Genomic DNA, 17921 nt, shown 5'->3' on the forward strand with positions numbered 1-17921 from the left:
GTGTGCGCCGAGCCTTACTGCGATCTTTGGTAGGCAGAATGAAATCAATCAACAGAATGTGAAGAATTGGTGTAATTTATTTTTTACACCGTTCCTCATGCGGTCTAAATGATTAGGCGATTTTATTCTTTGGGTCGGTGCGATTACAATGATGCCAGATTTATATTGTGTTTATATGTTTTACAGCTGTCACACATTAAAACACGCTTTAAATTGCGAAAACAAGTTTTTGCATCACCATATTTTGAGAGCTATAATTGTTCCATATTTTGGCCCACAGAGTCATGTGCAGGCTTGTTTTTTTGAAGAACAAGCTGACGTTTTTATTGGTACCATTTTCGGGCACATGACATTTTTTGATAGCTTTCTATTCCGATTTTTGGGGGACAGAATGAACAACAAACAATCCAGGAATTGATTTTTGTTTTTGTTTTTTTATACCGTTCCGCATGTGGTAAAATTGGCAAGGCAGCTTTATTCTTTGGGTCAGTACGATTACAGCGATACCCAACTTATATCTTTTTTTTATGTTTTGGCGCTTTTACACAATAAAAACTGTTTAATTGAAAAAATAATTTTTGCATCGCTTTATTCTGAGAGCTATAACCTTTTTATTTTTCCGCTGATGGAGCTATATGGCAGCTTGTTTTTTGCGGGACAAGATGACGTTTTCAGCGGTACCATTTTATTTACATCCGTATTTTTGATTACGTTCTATTGCACTTTTTGTTTAAGAGCTTGATGAACAATGACAAAGCATAGCTTTTTGCCTTTTTTTATTTATTTTTTTACGGTATTCACTGAAGGAGTTAACTAGTGGGATAGTTCTATAGAGCGAGTCGTTGCACATACAGTGATACCAAATGTGTGTACTTTTATTGTTTTTATTTACATAAAGAAATATATTTATTTGAAATATATATATATATTTTTATTTAGGAATTAAAAAAAAATATTTTTACATATTTTATATATATATATATATATATATATATATATATATATTGTAGAAAAGATAATAAAGGATGGCAGGACCCGTTGAGGCGCAAGTGCGTGAAACGGCCATTGTCCACCCTCTGTACATACCTCCCGAGCCAATGCCTTTTAACCAATAAAGAATTTTCACGATAGAATGGTGAGTGCCATCCTTTCATGTTATTCATTGGATTGAGCACCCGCTCTGATGGCATTATGGCGTTCAGTCCAGGTGCGTGATTTGGATTGCAGTCACAAAACTGCTTTGGGGTTAAGGAGCAGTGCCGAACCCTCTCTCTCACTTGGAGATATATATATATATATATATATATATATATATATATAGATAGATAGATAGATAGATAGATACCGGGTGAGTCATAAAGGACGGACGTTTTTAAACTAATCATAAAATCGTTAAATATTTATTAAATATAAATGTATTCACAGATTTGGTTACGTATACTAATAGCATTTGACAAATTCAAGTGTGGAAAACAACATCTGCCATGTGGTGGCCATTATCAGTGATGCATTTCCAAAGGCGTTCTTGGAAGTTGGCATCAACACGTTCCAACACAACTCTGTCGATTTGGGCAACTTCCACTCGAATAGCTTCCTTCAGTTCTTGTAATGATCGAGGCTTAAGCTTGTATACACGTGATTTGAGGTGACCCCATAAGTAATAATCGCACATGGACAGGTCTGGGGACCTAGGAGGCCAATTAATATCGCCAAACCTGGAAATGATGCGACCAGGGAAGAGAGGGCGAAGAACGTTCATTGTTGCTCCGGCTGTGTGGGCCGTTGCCCCATCTTGTTGAAACCACACACTAGAGATGGGGATATGTTGCCGTCGTAACTCAGGAACAAAGAAGTTATTTATCATGGCGATATAACGTTGTGAGTTCACGGTAACAGTATTGCCATTATCGCCTTCGAAAAAGTACGGACCGATCACGCCATATTTGCCCATAGCGCACCACACCGTTACCTTAGGGCTGTGCAGCGGTCGTTCATGTAATTCTTTCGGATTTTCATAGGCCCAATAACGGCAGTTCTGCTGATTAACCATGCCATTGACATGGAAATGAGCTTCATCACTCATGAATAAAATAAGGTTGTCGTTTTGCTCAATAATTGCTTCCATCTCATGTGCGAACTTCAGTCGCGCTGCGTAATCCCCGCGCTCCAACTGTTGCACAATGGCCAATTTATAGGGGTGGAAATGCAGGTCTAAATGCAAAATACGCCTTACTGTACGATTACTGAGGGCAAGTTCTAAAGAATGCTTCCGAGCAGATCGACTCGGACTACGCAGCATGGCTTGCCTGACGCGTTCCACATTTTCAGGGGTACGTGCCGTTCGTGGAGCCCCCGGTGGTCGTTTGTTCATTAGTGTACCTCGTGTACGGAGTGCTTCAACCCAACGTAGGATAGTGTTACGAGCGGGAACAGCTTGATTTCTGTGAATATTGAAATGACGCCGAAACTCACGCAGAACGGCTGTGATACACTTATTATTCTTGACAAAACTGTCGTACGCAAAAACGCGATGTTCTATCGTCCACGGCACCATAGCTTAAACTGAAACTAAAATAAAAACAATGCTTTCACCTCACAAACATAACCCCGCCTCCCGCACATCTCTACCTCCACCTGGTGGTGAGTTATAGCCACTTCAAATACATCCGTCCTTTATATTTAACGATTTTATGATTAGTTTAAAAACGTCCGTCCTTTATGACTCACCCGGTATACACTCACTGGCCACTTTATTAGGTACACCATGCTAGTAACGGGTTGGACCCCCTTTTGCCTTCAGAACTGCCTCAATTCTTCGTGGCAGAGATTCAACAAGGTGCTGGAAGCATTCCTCAGAGATTTTGGACCATATTGACATGATGGCATCACACAGTTGGCGCAGATTTGTCGGCTGCACATCCCTGATGCGAATCTCCCGTTCCACCACATCCCAAAGATGCTCTATTGGATTGAGATCTGGTGACTGAGGAGGCCATTTGAGTACAGTGAACTCATTGTCATGTTCAAGAAACCAATCTGAGATGATTCGAGCTTTATGACATGGCGCATTATCCTGCTGAAAGTAGCCATCAGATGTTGGGTACATTGTGGTCATAAAGGGATGGACATGGTCAGCAACAATACTCAGGTAGGCTGTGGCGTTGCAACGATGCTCAATTGGTACCAAGGGGCCCAAAGAGTGCCAAGAAAAAATTCCCCACACCATGACACCACCACCACCAGCCTGAACCGTTGATACAAGGCAGGATGGATCCATGCTTTCATGTTGTTTACGCCAAATTCTGACCCTACCATCCGAATGTCGCAGCAGAAATCGAGACTCATCAGACCAGGCAACGTTTTTCCAATCTTCTACTGTCCAATTTCGATGAGCTTGTGCAAATTGTAGCCTCAGTTTCCTGTTCTTAGCTGAGAGGAGTGGTACCCAGTGTGGTCTTCTGCTGCTGTAGCCCATCTGCCTCAAAGTTCGACGCACTGTGCGTTCAGAGATGCTCTTCTGCCTACCTTGGTTGTAACGGGTGGCAATTTGAGTCACTGTTGCCTTTCTATCAGCTCGAACCAGTCTGCCCATTCTCCTCTGACCTCTGGCATCAACAAGGCATTTCCGGCCACAGAACTGCCGCTCACTGGATTTTTTTTCTTTTTCGGACCATTCTCTGTAAACCCTAGAGATGGTTGTGCGTGAAAATCCCAGTAGATCAGCAGTTTCTGAAATACTCAGACCAGCCCTTCTGGCACCAACAATCATGCCACGTTCAAAGGCACTCAAATCACCTTTCTTCCCCATACTGATGCTCGGTTTGAACTGCAGGAGATTGTCTTGACCATGTCTACATGCCTAAATGCACTGAGTTGCCGCCATGTGATTGGCTGATTAGAAATTAAGTCTTAACACACAGTTGGACAGGTGTACCTAATAAAGTGGCCAGTGAGTGTATATATATATTTATATTGTGAGGTGCCAAGGGGAGAGGTACTAGAAAACAGGTATGTTTCTCCCCGTTTCATTTCATATGTCTCCCTGTACTGATGATGAAGCCAGTTTATTTCACTGTAATCCAGTCCGGGTTTCCTTAGTGATCAGCATGGAAAGGACTGGTAGTTCCCCCTCCACTAATCCAATCCAGGTTTTGGTTTCCTGACTGGTCCAGCTGATATAATCAGGAGGAGCTGGAATCTCTCAGTCTATCGTCTGCTGAGCTGGGAGCTGACACAGTAAGATAACATGGACTTGTTTGCTGTTATATAGGTTTATTTTGTAGTTAGCCTGCTATTGTTAGTTAGTGACCAGACGGCCTTAGACGTTTTATTTCATGTTTGGCATGTGTAACATTGGATAACAAGTGTGCACAATAAATATGCCGTGTCCATATTGCTAGTCTGCTGAAGTGACTTCATAGCCACACGCTTGTGCCAAAGCAAAGATCCCCAGCTGAGCTATCTATTCCCCACAAATGGTGTTTCGAATGCGGGCACTTGTGGCTGCTGGACTGTGACTGCAGAGAAAACGCTGTGTATGTCCTGGCTGAAAGCTTCTGCGCTTTTGAAGAGCCAAGAGTCCAGTAATATGGAGGAACTAGTGAAGCAGTTATTGCAAGCAAATGTGCAGCAACAGCAGACTAATACTTGCTTCCAGAAGGCTCTGGAGCAGCAACACCAGATGCAGCAAGAGCAGTTGGAGGCAATAAAACAGGCCTTGGAACAGGCCTTGGTTCGGCAACCCCGAGATGAGGGAGACCGTGCACAAAGCGCTGCTAGTGCGCAGAAAGCCGTACAGAAGACTTTGCTTAAAATGACCGCAGACGATGATGTGGAAGCATACCTCACAGTGTTTGAACGTATTGCAGAACGTGAGCACTTACCACTGGACAGATGGGCTGAGGTAGTGGCTCCATTTCTGAGCGGAGATCCACAAAAAGCCTATTACGATCTGAATGGAGCGGATGCTATGGACTATATCAAACTCAAAGGCGAAATCCTGGCGAGGCTGGGAGTAAACACGTATGTACGCGCACAGAGGGTGCATTTATGGAATTTTGTGGAGCATCAGCCAGCCCGCTCACAAATGCATGATCTCATCCATCTAGTAAAAAAATGGCTGCAACCGGAGGCTTTGACGTCCGCACAGATGGTGGAGCGTGTTGTTCTAGACAAGTACCTGCGGTCCTTACCCGCTAAGATCCAGAGGTGGGTTGGACAGGGTGACCCAACTACCGCTGACCAGTTGGTGAATATGGTCGAACGCTACAATGCTTCTGAAAGCCTACTCCAAGGGACGTTAGCACCCCACTGGCCCCCCAAGAAATCGCTGGAGAGTCCTGCGAAACCTACTCCATCTTCAAAAGAAGAGAACGTCACAATGAAGGGTAGCAGACCTACAAAGGACTACGGAGGTGGTACGGGCTCACATCAAGCCAGCAGACCTCGTCTGGGATCTCCATCGAGGAGACAAGGGCCTATACAATGTTGGCGATGTCGCGGGCTTGGCCATGTAGCAGCTAACTGCCCAATGACTACAGAGCCAATGGACTGTAATGCTATGAGTCGTCTTTCATTATATGTGCAGTCAGTCTGTGTGGCGGAGACCCTCACGGGAAATTAACAACACGTGTGCCATGTCGAGGTTGACGGTTATAGTGTGAATGCCGTCTTGGATTCCGGCAGTCAAGTAACTTTCGTACATGCAAGTTTGGTGGACTCTAGCGCCCTAACGAACTTAACCGTGGGCATTAGTTGCATCCATGGGGATACTAAGAACTACCCCACTGCCTGGGTTACTCTTGCCACGCCAGTAGGGACCAAAAGACATCAGACGGCAGTCATAAAGTCTATGGGACACAGTGTAATCCTAGGGAGAGTCTGGTGGCAGGAGCTGCCCTTGAGGATGGGCCTCGAGGGGCACCACCTTCTAAGGTAAAGGACCCCCAGGTAGCTCCGCCAGAAGTGGGTATTGCAGACACGCTATCCGAAAGCCAAAAACGAGAGACCAGGGAGTTCATACAGAGGAACGCAGATATTTTCTCGGAACTTCCTGGCCAGACTCACCTAATTAAACATGACATTATTACTGATCCACAGGCGCGGGTACGGCTTAAACCTTATCGAATTCCGGAGGCTCGGAGACAAGCCATTGCCCAGGAAGTGAAGAAGATGTTAGAGCTCGGGGTCATTGAGGAGTTCCAGAGTGATTGGGCTAGGCCTATCGTACTGGTGCCCAAACCCGATGGGACTATCCGATTTTGTAACGATTTTCGGAAAGTAAACGAAGTATCGAAATTCGATGCCTACCCGATGCCAAGAGTCGATGAACTGATAGAGAGACTGGGTTCGGCTAGGTACATATCCACTATTGACTTAACAAAAGGTTATTGGCAGATTCCCCTTACGGAATCAGCCAAAGAGAAAACTGCTTTGTTACGCCCCAGGGATTATTCCAGTACCGAGATATGCCATTTGGGTTGCATGGTGCCGCAGCCACCTTCCAACGTCTAATGGATATTGTCCTAAAACCCCATGGCCAGTATGCATCTGCGTACTTGGACGACATTATTATCTTTAGCAATGACTGGGACACGCATTTGTCAAAAGTACAAGCCGTCTTAGACTCCTTAAAAACAGCTGGGTTGACTGCCAATCCCAAGAAATGTACGTTGGGATTGGAAGAGGCTCGCTATCTGGGATATAGCATAGGGAGAGGCGTCGTGAAGCCTCAAGCCAATAAAGTGGATGCTATTCAAAATTGGCCACGACCGGTAACCAAAAAACAGGTTGGAGCTTTTTTAGGGATCGTTGGTTATTATAGGCGGTTCATCAAACATTTTGCGACCATCGCAGCTCCTCTCACAGATCTTACTAAGGGGTCGAAATCTGTCACAATAAAGTGGAACGCAGAAGCAGAGGAGGCCTTTCAGCGATTGAAAACAGTCCTCTGTGACCAACCAGTGTTGGTTGCACCAGACTTTAAACGGGAGTTTATTGTCCAAACAGACGCCTGTTGGGGTGGGCCTCGGCGCGGTTTTGTCTCAAGAAGTAAATGGCGAGGAACACCCAGTGGCCTATCTAAGCAGAAAGCTTACGAGAGCAGAAAAGAACTACAGTGTAGTTGAGCGGGAAGCCCTGGCTGTGAAATGGGCCCTGTGCACCTTGCGCTATTATTTACTAGGTTGCCAGTTTAGGCTAGTGACGGACCATTCGCCCCTAACATGGATGTCCCGGGCAAAAGAAGGCAATGCACGGGTGACACGCTGGTTCTTAGCATTACAAGGGTTTAAATTTTCCGTTGAGCACAGGGCGGGCACAGCGCACAGAAATGCAGATGCGTTGTCTAGAATGCACTGCTTGGTGACTCGTCGTGTCCGACCCCACGGGCTCGAACAGAGGAGGGGGGTGTGTGAGGTGCCAAGAGGAGAGGTACTAGAAAACAGGTATGTTTCTCCCCGTTTCATTTCATATGTCTCCCTGTACTGATGATGAAGCCAGTTTATTTCACTGTAATCCAGTCCTGGTTTCCTTAGTGATCAGCATGGAAAGGACTGGTAGTTCCCCCTCCACTAATCCAATCCAGGTTTTGGTTTCCTGACTGGTCCAGCTGATATAATCAGGAGGAGCTGGAATCTCTCAGTCTATTGTCTGCTGAGCTGGGAGCTGACACAGTAAGATAACATGGACTTGTTTGCTGTTATATAGGTTTATTTTGTAGTTAGCCTGCTATTGTTAGTTAGTGGCCAGACGGCCTTAGACGTTTTATTTCATGTTTGGCATGTCTAACATTGGATAACAAGTGTGCACAATAAATATGTCGTGTCCATATTGCTAGTCTGCTGAAGTGACTTCATAGCCACACGCTTGTGCCAAAGCAAAGATCCTAGCTGAGCTATCTATTCCCCACAATATATATATATATATATATATATATATATATATATATATATATATATATATATATATATACACACACACACACACACACACACAGTTGTGGCCAAAAGTATTGACACCCCTGCAATTCTATCAGATAATACTCAGTTTCTGCCTGAAAATGATTGCAAACACAAATTCTTTGGTATTATCATCTTCATTTAATTTGTCTTAAATGAAAAAACACAAAAGAGAATGACGCAAAAAGCAAAACATTGATCATTTCACACAAAACTCCAAAAATGGGCCGGACAAAAGTATTGGCACCCTCAGCCTAATACTTGGTTGCATAACCTTTAGCCAAAATAACTGCAACCAACCACTTCCGGTAACCATCAATGAGTTTCTTACAATGCTCTGCTGGAATTTTAGACCATTCTTCTTTGGCAAACTGCTCCAGGTCCCTGATATTTGAAGGGTGCCTTCTCCAAACTGCCATTTTTAGATCTCTCCACAGGTGTTCTATGGGATTCAGGTCTGGACTCATTGCTGGCCACCTTAGAAGTCTCCAGTGCTTTCTCTCAAACCATTTTCTAGTGCTTTTTGAAGTGTGTTTTGGGTCATTGTCCTGCTGGAAGACCCATGACCTCTGAGGGAGACCCAGCTTTCTCACACTGGGCCCTACATTATGCTGCAAAATTTGTTGGTAGTCTTCAGACTTCATAATGCCATGCACACGGTCAAGCAGTCCAGTGCCAGAGGCAGCAAAGCAACCCCAAAACATCAGGGAACCTCCGCCATGTTTGACTGTAGGGACCGTGTTCTTTTCTTTGAATGCCTCTTTTTTTCTCCTGTAAACTCTATGTTGATGCCTTTGCCCAAAAAGCTCTACTTTTGTCTCATCTGACCAGAGAACATTCTTCCAAAATGTTTTAGCCTTTTTCAGGTAAGTTTTGGCAAACTCCAGCCTGGCTTTTTTATGTCTAGGGGTAAGAAGTGGGGTCTTCCTGGGTCTCCTACCATACAGTCCCTTTTCATTCAGACGCCGACGGATAGTACGGGTTGACACTGTTGTACCCTCGGACTGCAGGGCAGCTTGAACTTGTTTGGATGTTAGTCGAGGTTCTTTATCCAACATCCGCACAATCTTGCGTTGAAATCTCTTGTCAATTTTTCTTTTCCGCCCACATCTAGGGAGGTTAGCCACAGTGCCATGGGCTTTAAACTTCTTGATGACACTGCGCACGGTAGACACAGGAACATTCAGGTCTTTGGAGATGGACTTGTAGACTTGAGATTGCTCATGCTTCCTCACAATTTGGTTTCTCAAGTCCTCAGACAGTTCTTTGGTCTTCTTTCTTTTCTCCATGCTCAATGTGGTACACACAAGGACACAGAACAGAGGTTGAGTCAACTTTAATCCATGTCAACTGGCTGCAAGTGTGATTTAGTTATTGCCAACACCTGTTAGGTGCCACAGGTAAGTTACAGGTGCTGTTAATTACACAAATTAGAGAAGCATCACATGATTTTTCGAACATTGCCAATACTTTTGTCCACCCTCTTTTTTATGTTTGGTGTGGAATTATATCCAATTTGGCTTTAGGACAATTCTTTTTGTGTTTTTTCATTTAAGACAAATTAAATGAAGATAATAATACCAAAGAGTTTGTGTTTGCAATCATTTTCAGGAAGAAACTGAGTATTATCTGACAGAATTGCAGGGGTGTCAATACTTTTGGCCACAACTGTATACACATACATACACACACACACATATACACAGCTAGGTCCATATATATTTTTGGACAGAGACAACATTTTTGTAATTTGGGTTCTAGACATTATCACAATGAATTTTAAACAAAACAATTCAGATGCAGTTGAAGTTCAGACTTTCAGCTTTCATTTGAGGGTATCCACATTAAAATTGGATGAAGGGTTTAGGAGTTTCAGCTCCCTTTAATAGAAGCATGGGGAGAGAACCAGAGTGCTGAGTGGAATTGCCCTAACTTCCATACAGGGGATCCCTTTAAGAGAGGCCTGGGATCAGAACTAGAGCGCTGAGTGGATTTGCCCTGACTTGCATACCAATGATCCCTTTAAGAGACCCTGGGGTCAGATTCAGAGCGCTGAGGGATTTGCCCTAACTTCCATACAGGAGATGCCTTTAAGAGTGCCTGTGGTCAGTACCAGAGCATTTGAAGGCAATTGCCCTGACTTCCACACCGGAGATCCTTTTAAGAGAGCTTGGGGTCAGAACCAGAAGACTGAGTGAAATTGCCCTAAATTCCATACCAATGATCCCTTTAATAGAAGCCTGGGGTCAGAATCAGAGCGCTGAGGGAGTAACCTTAACTTCCATACCGGAGATCCCTTTAAGAGAGGCCTGGAGTCAGTACCAAAGCGCAGAGTGGATTTGCCCTGACTTCCATACCAAGGATCCCTTTAAGAGGGGCCTGGGGTCAGTATCAGAGCGCTGGATGGATTTACCCTGACTTCCATACCAATGATCCCTTTAAGAGGGAAGATGTGCCTATAGGATGGAGGATGTGTGATGTGTATATGGGCACGGAAGGGGTGATTCACTTCTGTCATGTGCTCTCTGCTCCTTTTTGGGGGGGCAGACAATGGCTGGGAGCTTATATTTCCGGGAATGCTAGATTTCTCCCACCATGTCAGTGTCTTCTGAGGTGTTTTCTGGAGAGGGAAAACTGTTGCCCATAGCAACCAATCACAGCTCATCTTCTTTTACACAGCTCTGATGTAATGAAAGATGCTTCGTGATTGGTTGGTGATACACACATACATACATTCAGTTTTATATATAGATATATATACAGGGGTTGGACAAAATAATGGAAACACCTAACGTTTTGGCATCATAATCTTCGAACATGTTATAAACATGCAAACCGTGACATATGGTAATGTTTTTTAGTTGATTATTTGTGTTATGTGATATGTGTATGTAAATTAATTTGTGGCATTTGCGCAGTAATGGCTTTCTTCTAGCGACTCGACCATGCAGCCCATTTTTCTTCAAGTGCCTCCTTATTGTGCATCTTGAAACAGCCACACCAATAGTTTTCAGAGAGTCCAGTAATTCAGCTAATGTTATTTGTGGATTTTTCTTTGTGGATGAAATTTTTGTTTGTCTACCTGACCGTGGCTTTGTTTTTACAGACCCCTTGATTTTCCATTTGCTAATCACAGTTTGAATGCTGCTGTCTAGCATTATCAATTCCTTGGATATCTTTTTGTATCCCTTTCCTGTTTTATACAGTTCAACTACCATTTCCCGTAGATCCGTTGACAATTCTTTTGCTTTAACCCATGACTCACAGTCCAGAAACGCCAGTGACTGGATGAAAGATGCAAGAGTCTGTGTGGATCCCAGAAACTCACTCGGCTTTTATGCACACACACGGATTGCAAGCAAACAGTTCACAGGTGAGGATTTTACCTTTAGTAGCCATTCAAGCCCATTTGTGTCAACTTCTGTGCATGTTATCAGGCCAAAATCACCAGGGTATGTGAACTTTTCATCAGGGTCATTTGGATGTTTTGGGTTGTCATTATGATTTAAATAGAGAGCACAGTAGTTTGATAATAAATGGCTTCACCCAACCACTAACTATGAGTCGAGAAAAAGTTTTGGTGTTATCATTCATCTCTGAAAAAAAGGCCAATAAAGCAAATATTCTGCCAGGGTATGTAAACTTTTGAGCACAAGTGTATATTCAATCATACACACACAGGGTTTTTCAGGAGATATGTGTGTTATATGCATTCAATGAGTCAAAATAAAGTAAAAAAAGGTGTCCAGATGCACCTCCCAAACAATATGCCTGAAGGAGAAAATGCTCAACCAGAAGTCTATACACATTTTAGTATATCACTTAGGCCAAAAATGTGGAACAAGTCTTGCTCGTAGCTGACAAATAAAAGTTCCCCAACACAATGGTCAGCACAATTTTTAAAAAAAATTAAAAAAAAAACAAAACACAGTTTTCTGAAATGCAGCATACTTTGTACAATAGACCCAGTGGCATCCAGAACATTAAATGTTTTTTTTTTTCATCTACATTCATTGGGAATCCCTTGCCACTTGTCTTCTGAGGAGCAATGTCCTCCTCATGATTGATAGTTTGGATGAGGGGCTGATGGAGCTACTGGTCCTAACTGTTGGGGTCCCGATGCTGTAAACAGTGGCCACTTTGCCTCTGCAGCAACAAAGGATCACAGGGTCAGTGAAGCTGACTGGATCTACAGATACGACTAGTTTCAGAGAAGCTCTTGCAAGCTGCAGAGCAAAGACCTCGTAAGCACTGTGATCTTTGCCTAAGAAACCGGCCACCTCTGACACATTACAGAGGTGGCCAGTAACAAGAAAAACGAGCAGTGTGATGACGCATCATTGTATCTTAATTAACCAGACGTCTATTTTCAGCAAGCCAGGAAGAAAAGACTTATCTATATGTTCCCGTTTGGATTTATAGGTTTCTTTCTGGCTAGTCAAGAAAACACAGACTTTTGTTTGAATAAGTCTGTAATGTTGACTAGTACATTGTAATGCATGGATAAGGATTGTAGATGCGTGACGGAGGGGGGGGGGTCTTGTTATGGGAAGGGGGAGGGATGTGTTTGGTGTATTTGCATTTATTAAAAAATGGGAAAAGTATTATAATTTGTACTCTAATGTATACTTATGTATGTAATACTATCCTGTATGTTTTCTTCAATAAAAAGTATTTGAGTTTAAAAAAAAAAAAATGTTGACTTGTAAGTTGACATTTGATGTAACATATTGTGCTGTTTTCCTTGATGACTAGTGATGTTTGCTGATATGTTGTCCAGGCCAGCTAGTTTGTTGATTTCCAAAACAGAGGAAAAGCTATGCAGATAGATTAAATAATCAAACAATGTGAGTTGGTTTTATCACCATTCTTCCCCTTTATCTGTGAATACTAGATGACGGACAGTTGTTCGCTACAAAACGAGGTTATATGCCTCTGTAACAAGAGAGAGATTCAGGCAAGCCATCCAAAGGACCAGAGACAGGACAGCAGCCAAGATATAATAGCTCCATCACAAGGGACACAAATGTATTATTCTACAGGATGCCAACTTAGGGGACTTCGGCTGGAAGAATACAGATCTGCTCCACTGACCATCAATGAACATTGGATACGTTTGTAAGAGCCAGGAATGGGGACCCTCTGGTCGCCTGGCTCCATGGAGATGTTTGGAGAAGCCAGGTTGTGACCCTCTGGTCAACTGGCCCTGTACCTGAATGGACTGTCATCTTCCTAAGCTTGTTGTTGCCTTCTCTCTGTGGGTGCCACAGATGGGGTGTTCAGCCCTTGAAGTTGAAACCAGGTTGTGACCCTCTGGTCAACTGGCCTTGTACCTGAATAGACTGTCATCTTACTAAGCTTCTCATTACCTCCTCTCTGTGCGTGTCACAGGTGGGGGTAGTCGGCCCTGGAAGCTCTGAAGTAACAGTTGCTCTTATACCGGTGAGTCAGCGAAAGGGTGAGACTCGGTAATGTTCACCATCTTGGGTATTTTGCTGGGACTGTTCTATGTGTTATCTGCCTGTTTTGTGGTTCAATAAAGTATTGCCACACTGTTTTACCCTCATCCTGTGTTTTATGAGTAGTATTATGCCCACAGTAAAAGGAGAGTGGGTGTTGGTGGGATGAGCCCTAGTCTATGCGGTTTCGGTTGTCATGATCCAAGGTGGATCTGACAAGTAAATGGACAAAGTGAACTTTTTTTCCTTTGGCTTGGTGCCAAAGTGGGTTGATTGCCCCCGGTGGCCATTAGAATTATTACACGTGGTGTCATTCATTCTAAGTTGCCCCGGTGGTGGTGAGTGGTATCGCACTTTAGTTCTTTGGTTTAATGTGCACGTAATTACAAATCAGGTGTGATGCTCTATAAAAGAGTGTCAGGTGTGTTGATGGTGGGTGATATTGATAGTTCGTCATTTGGGAAGCAAGCCTGGGTGATGAAGGAGCTGAATGAGAGTCCTGGGCAGCCCAGCCAGAGGGGTTGAGTCAGCTATGGAGTCTGTAAGGAGTGCTGGCATGGATTGGTGGATTTCAACGATGGGGTCTGCAGGAAGGGCTGGCATGGCGTGGTGGAGTCGCAGTTTATGGTGTCAGCAGGAGGTGCTTGAATGGCTCGGTGGAGTGGCGACTATGGTGAGAGTTGCACTCAGCATGCTGGACTTGGTTGCTGAAAACTGGACTCAAGCATGCTGGACTTATTGGCAGAAAAGTTGGACTCAAGCATGCTCGACTTTTTGGCAGAAGCTGGACTCATCTTTGGGACTCTGTTTACTGGGCAGCTGCAACTCATGGTGGACTCTGCTCCAAGGCTGCACTATGGTGATGGATCCGGTTATGGTGATGGATCCGGGTTGAGGAGAAGATGCACACAGGTGGTGGGCTCTGTTGCTAGGAGCGTATGCAACAGAGCAAAGCTAAGTGGTGTCCCCGTTTTGTCATTATCCCTTATGTGTGTTTAGTGCAGTGGTGGGATTAGTTTCCGCACCGACCAATTCCCTAGTGAGGGTTTAGGTGCAGGGCGAGTCAGGGTTTTAAGGTACGCGTGCATCGCCCGGTGCGAAACCGGCATAGGGAACGTTAGGAGTGCAGGGACACTGGCTCAGGGGAGTGCAGGTGGTCTCCACTTCCCCGTTTCCCTATTGCAGGGCCCTCCTGTGTTATTGTTACCCAGGTTTCCCCTTTATTATTTAAATTCACCTTACTGGAGGCGGGGTTTCCAGACTACTGTATATATAACGTGTATTACCTAAATTCGCCAGTTGGAGGCGGTGTATCCTGCTGCATGTTTTATTATTTAAATTCGCCCTACTGGAGGCGGTGTATCCAGGGTCACGCGTGTCATGGGTTTGCCTTGCGGTACTCGCTGCGTCCAGACACACGTGACCGTGACATTGGGCTAGCGAACTGGATCACCCACTGACTCCCCCCGTGTCTCCACAACACTCAATTATACACCTCTACTCCTGACATCACGCCTGCATTATTACAAAACACCAGTGATTGTTTTCCGCTGTCTCTAACATCATGCTCTCCCCTCTATCTGAAACTGAACTCCTTATGACTCCTCTCTCCACTAACCTACCTATGCCTGATAGTGCCATTTACATTTGTGGCTCTACCATTATTCCCCAGCAACATGCTCACTGTCTTGGGGTCATACTAAACTCAGATGTTTTGTTCACTTTTACCCTCACCCTGTGTTGTCTGAGTAGCCTTATGCCCATGGTGGAAGAAAAACGGACATCCGGCGGGACGATTTCTGGTCCATGCGGTTTTGGCTGGCGGACCAGGGCACCCGCTGACCCCTCTGTCTCCACAAGCAGTGAAACAGAAAATTAAAAATCTGTCTATACTCGAAAACAGAACAGTGCTACTCTTCTCCATAGGTTATTTTTAAAATTGCAGCTTGACAAACACCAGTAAATTATACCGATACCAGATACAAATGCTGCCGTTCCTAACAGAAAGCCGCTATCACTAATGTATGTAAATTGAGCCGTTAATGCTGCTGATCTTGTGCCAAATGCTGAAACTAAACATTAAAAAAACATGATATGATAAAATGTAAGTTGTATAGTGTACAACCTGGCACTGCGAATTTTCCTCCCAGGGACACTAGACTTCAGCTCCCAAATCATGACCCTTCCATTGCTGATAATAAGAGCAACAGCATTCTCATTTATAGGGTTGCAGGTTATGCTGTAAGGACGCACGGTCTTTGTAACCCGGAAGGCATCGCACTGACAGCGCAGATCATAAGTCATCTCTGGCACCGGATCAGACTCTGCTAAGGAAAAAGAAAAAAGAATATGACTAGTTCAGTGGAAGTAAAACGTCCTGTTGGAGAAATGACATAATTCATGATGAATAAAGCCACTAAATATTCCCCAAAGGATTCATTTGTGTGACTCGCACTGACTCAATTTCCCTGACTCCCAACTCCGACTCCACAGCACTGGTCAGTACTGAGCATGTGCATAAAGTGCAGCATAGATTCAACTAAACTAAAAGCCGAGATCCTTAGATCAGGAACAGATATTTAAAGGACATTTCATAACTTTCCCAAATTATTATAAAAACATTTACAGCACATCCCGCACTGTACTACTGTACCCAATGTATTATATATGTTAGGAGTCGGAGTTGGTCCATTTCATACCGACTCCAACTCCGCCTCCATCAAAATGAACACTGACTCCACAGCCCTGCTTGCAATTACAGCAGTTTGCATAGTTTATTAAGTTTGTGCATAAAGACGATATACGATTATACTGTCCTCATACACGTTAGCAGGGTGTGCAATGAGACATGTAGCTAAACCCCCTGTCTTCTTTAAGAAAAAGAGGCTGTAAAATTGTAACCTTCTTTTACTGATTGCAGATGTGACAGGAAAGCCAGCTATGAATCCACCTAACAGTTGCCTTGTCCATTCCATACTTAGTCATTTTTTCAATAAGGATTGTATGAGAGACTTTGTCAAATGCTTTGCTGAAGTCAAGATATACTATATCTACAGCATTTCCTTGATCCACCCAATCAGTGATACCGTCATAGAAGGAAATTAAGTTAGTCTGACATGACTTATTAGTTACAAACCCATGCTGACTCTGTTTGATCACTTCATTCTTATCCAGGTATTGACTTACATGTTGTTTAATAATTTGTTCAAAGATCTTTCCTGGTATAGAAGTCAGACTCACCGGCCTATAGTTGCCTGGGTCCACCTTCTTCCCCTTTTTGAAGATAGGAACAACATTTGCTCTTCTCCAGTCTTCTGGCACTTCTCCTGTTCTCCAAGAATTTTCAAAGATTATGGAGAGTGGTTCAGAAATTTCTTCTGCTATCTCCTTCAGTACTCTGGGGTGTAATTCATCTGGACCTGGAGACTTGAATTCATTTAGGTTAGCTAAGTGTTTCCTCACTATCTTTCTGTTTATAGATATCCTGGATTCTTCTATTCCCTTAATAGGACAGTGAATAACAGTTGGTGTTACATTTCCTTTCTGAGAGAAAACAGATGCAAAATAGGAATTTAAAAGTTCAGCCTTCTCAACATCCTGTCTTACCATTTCATCATTTTCATCCTGTAAAAATCCTATAGCATCTTTGACTTTTCTTTTACTTTTGACATATCCCCAAAATCCTTTATTATTGCTTTTGACATCTCTTGCAAGCCTCAATTCATTTTCAGCTTTAGATAATCTGATTTGTGCCCTGCAGATTCTGCAGACAGCATTATATTCTTCTTTAGATATGCCTCCCTCTTTCCATTTTATAAACATTTTTTTCTTCCTTTTTAGCATGTGCTTAAGTTCTGTGTTCACCCATCCTGGTTTCCTTAAATGCTTCCTATTCTTCCCTCTTTTCGGAATTGTTAACAACTGTGCTTTGAGAATTTCATTTTTCAAGATTTCCCATCCTTCCTGGACATTTTTGTCTTTAAGGATATCCAGCCATTGGATCCCTCCAATTATCTTTCTGAATCCCTTAAAATCTGCCTTTCTGAAATCTAACCTTGACGTCTGAGTCTTCACAGGTCTTCCGCCTCTAGTTATCCAAAATTCTAAAATAGCATGGTCGCTACCTCCTAGGGTTCCAGCCACTTTTACCTCCTCAACCATTTCCTCCCTGTTTATAAGGATTAGATCCAAGGTAGCAGTTCCCCTTGTTTTCTCCCCTACCTTTTGGAAGATAAAGTTGTCAGCAAGAGAGGATAAGAATTTCCTTGACCTGTTAGTTTTGCCTGAGAGAGATTCCCAACAAATGTCTGGATAGTTGAAATCTCCCATGACAACTATGTCATATTTTTTGGAGAACTTGGCCATTTGATGCATAAAGATAATGCAATAACAGGAGCATTTCAGAATATATAACTGCACAGAGCATAAAATACAGATACTCTGTTATACACAGTAACATGAGGTAATACATAGGTTCCATGAGGTAATACATAGCTGATGATTA

At 43.4% G+C, this 17921-nt stretch overlaps 1 protein-coding gene across 8 annotated transcripts in view; it reads right to left on the reverse strand.

Annotated features, from left to right (window-relative positions):
• Window positions 1-17921, reverse strand: part of WDR11 (WD repeat domain 11) — a 183252-nt gene that overhangs the window by 98790 nt on the left and 66541 nt on the right. For 5 of the 8 annotated variants that reach the window (XM_073546625.1, XM_073546622.1, XM_073546620.1 and 2 more), the window contains one exon: window positions 15543-15744. In XM_073546625.1, coding sequence (XP_073402726.1) covers window positions 15543-15744 — 202 coding nt within the window. The remainder of the gene's footprint in view (window positions 1-15542; window positions 15745-17921) is intronic. The other 3 variants (XM_073546624.1, XM_073546621.1, XM_073546619.1) reach the window with 1 other exon arrangement.

This window comes from Dendrobates tinctorius, unplaced genomic scaffold (assembly GCF_039654945.1).
Source record: "Dendrobates tinctorius isolate UK_male_01 unplaced genomic scaffold, ASM3965494v1 ptg000149l, whole genome shotgun sequence".
NCBI classification, from domain to species: Eukaryota; Metazoa; Chordata; class Amphibia; order Anura; family Dendrobatidae; genus Dendrobates; species Dendrobates tinctorius.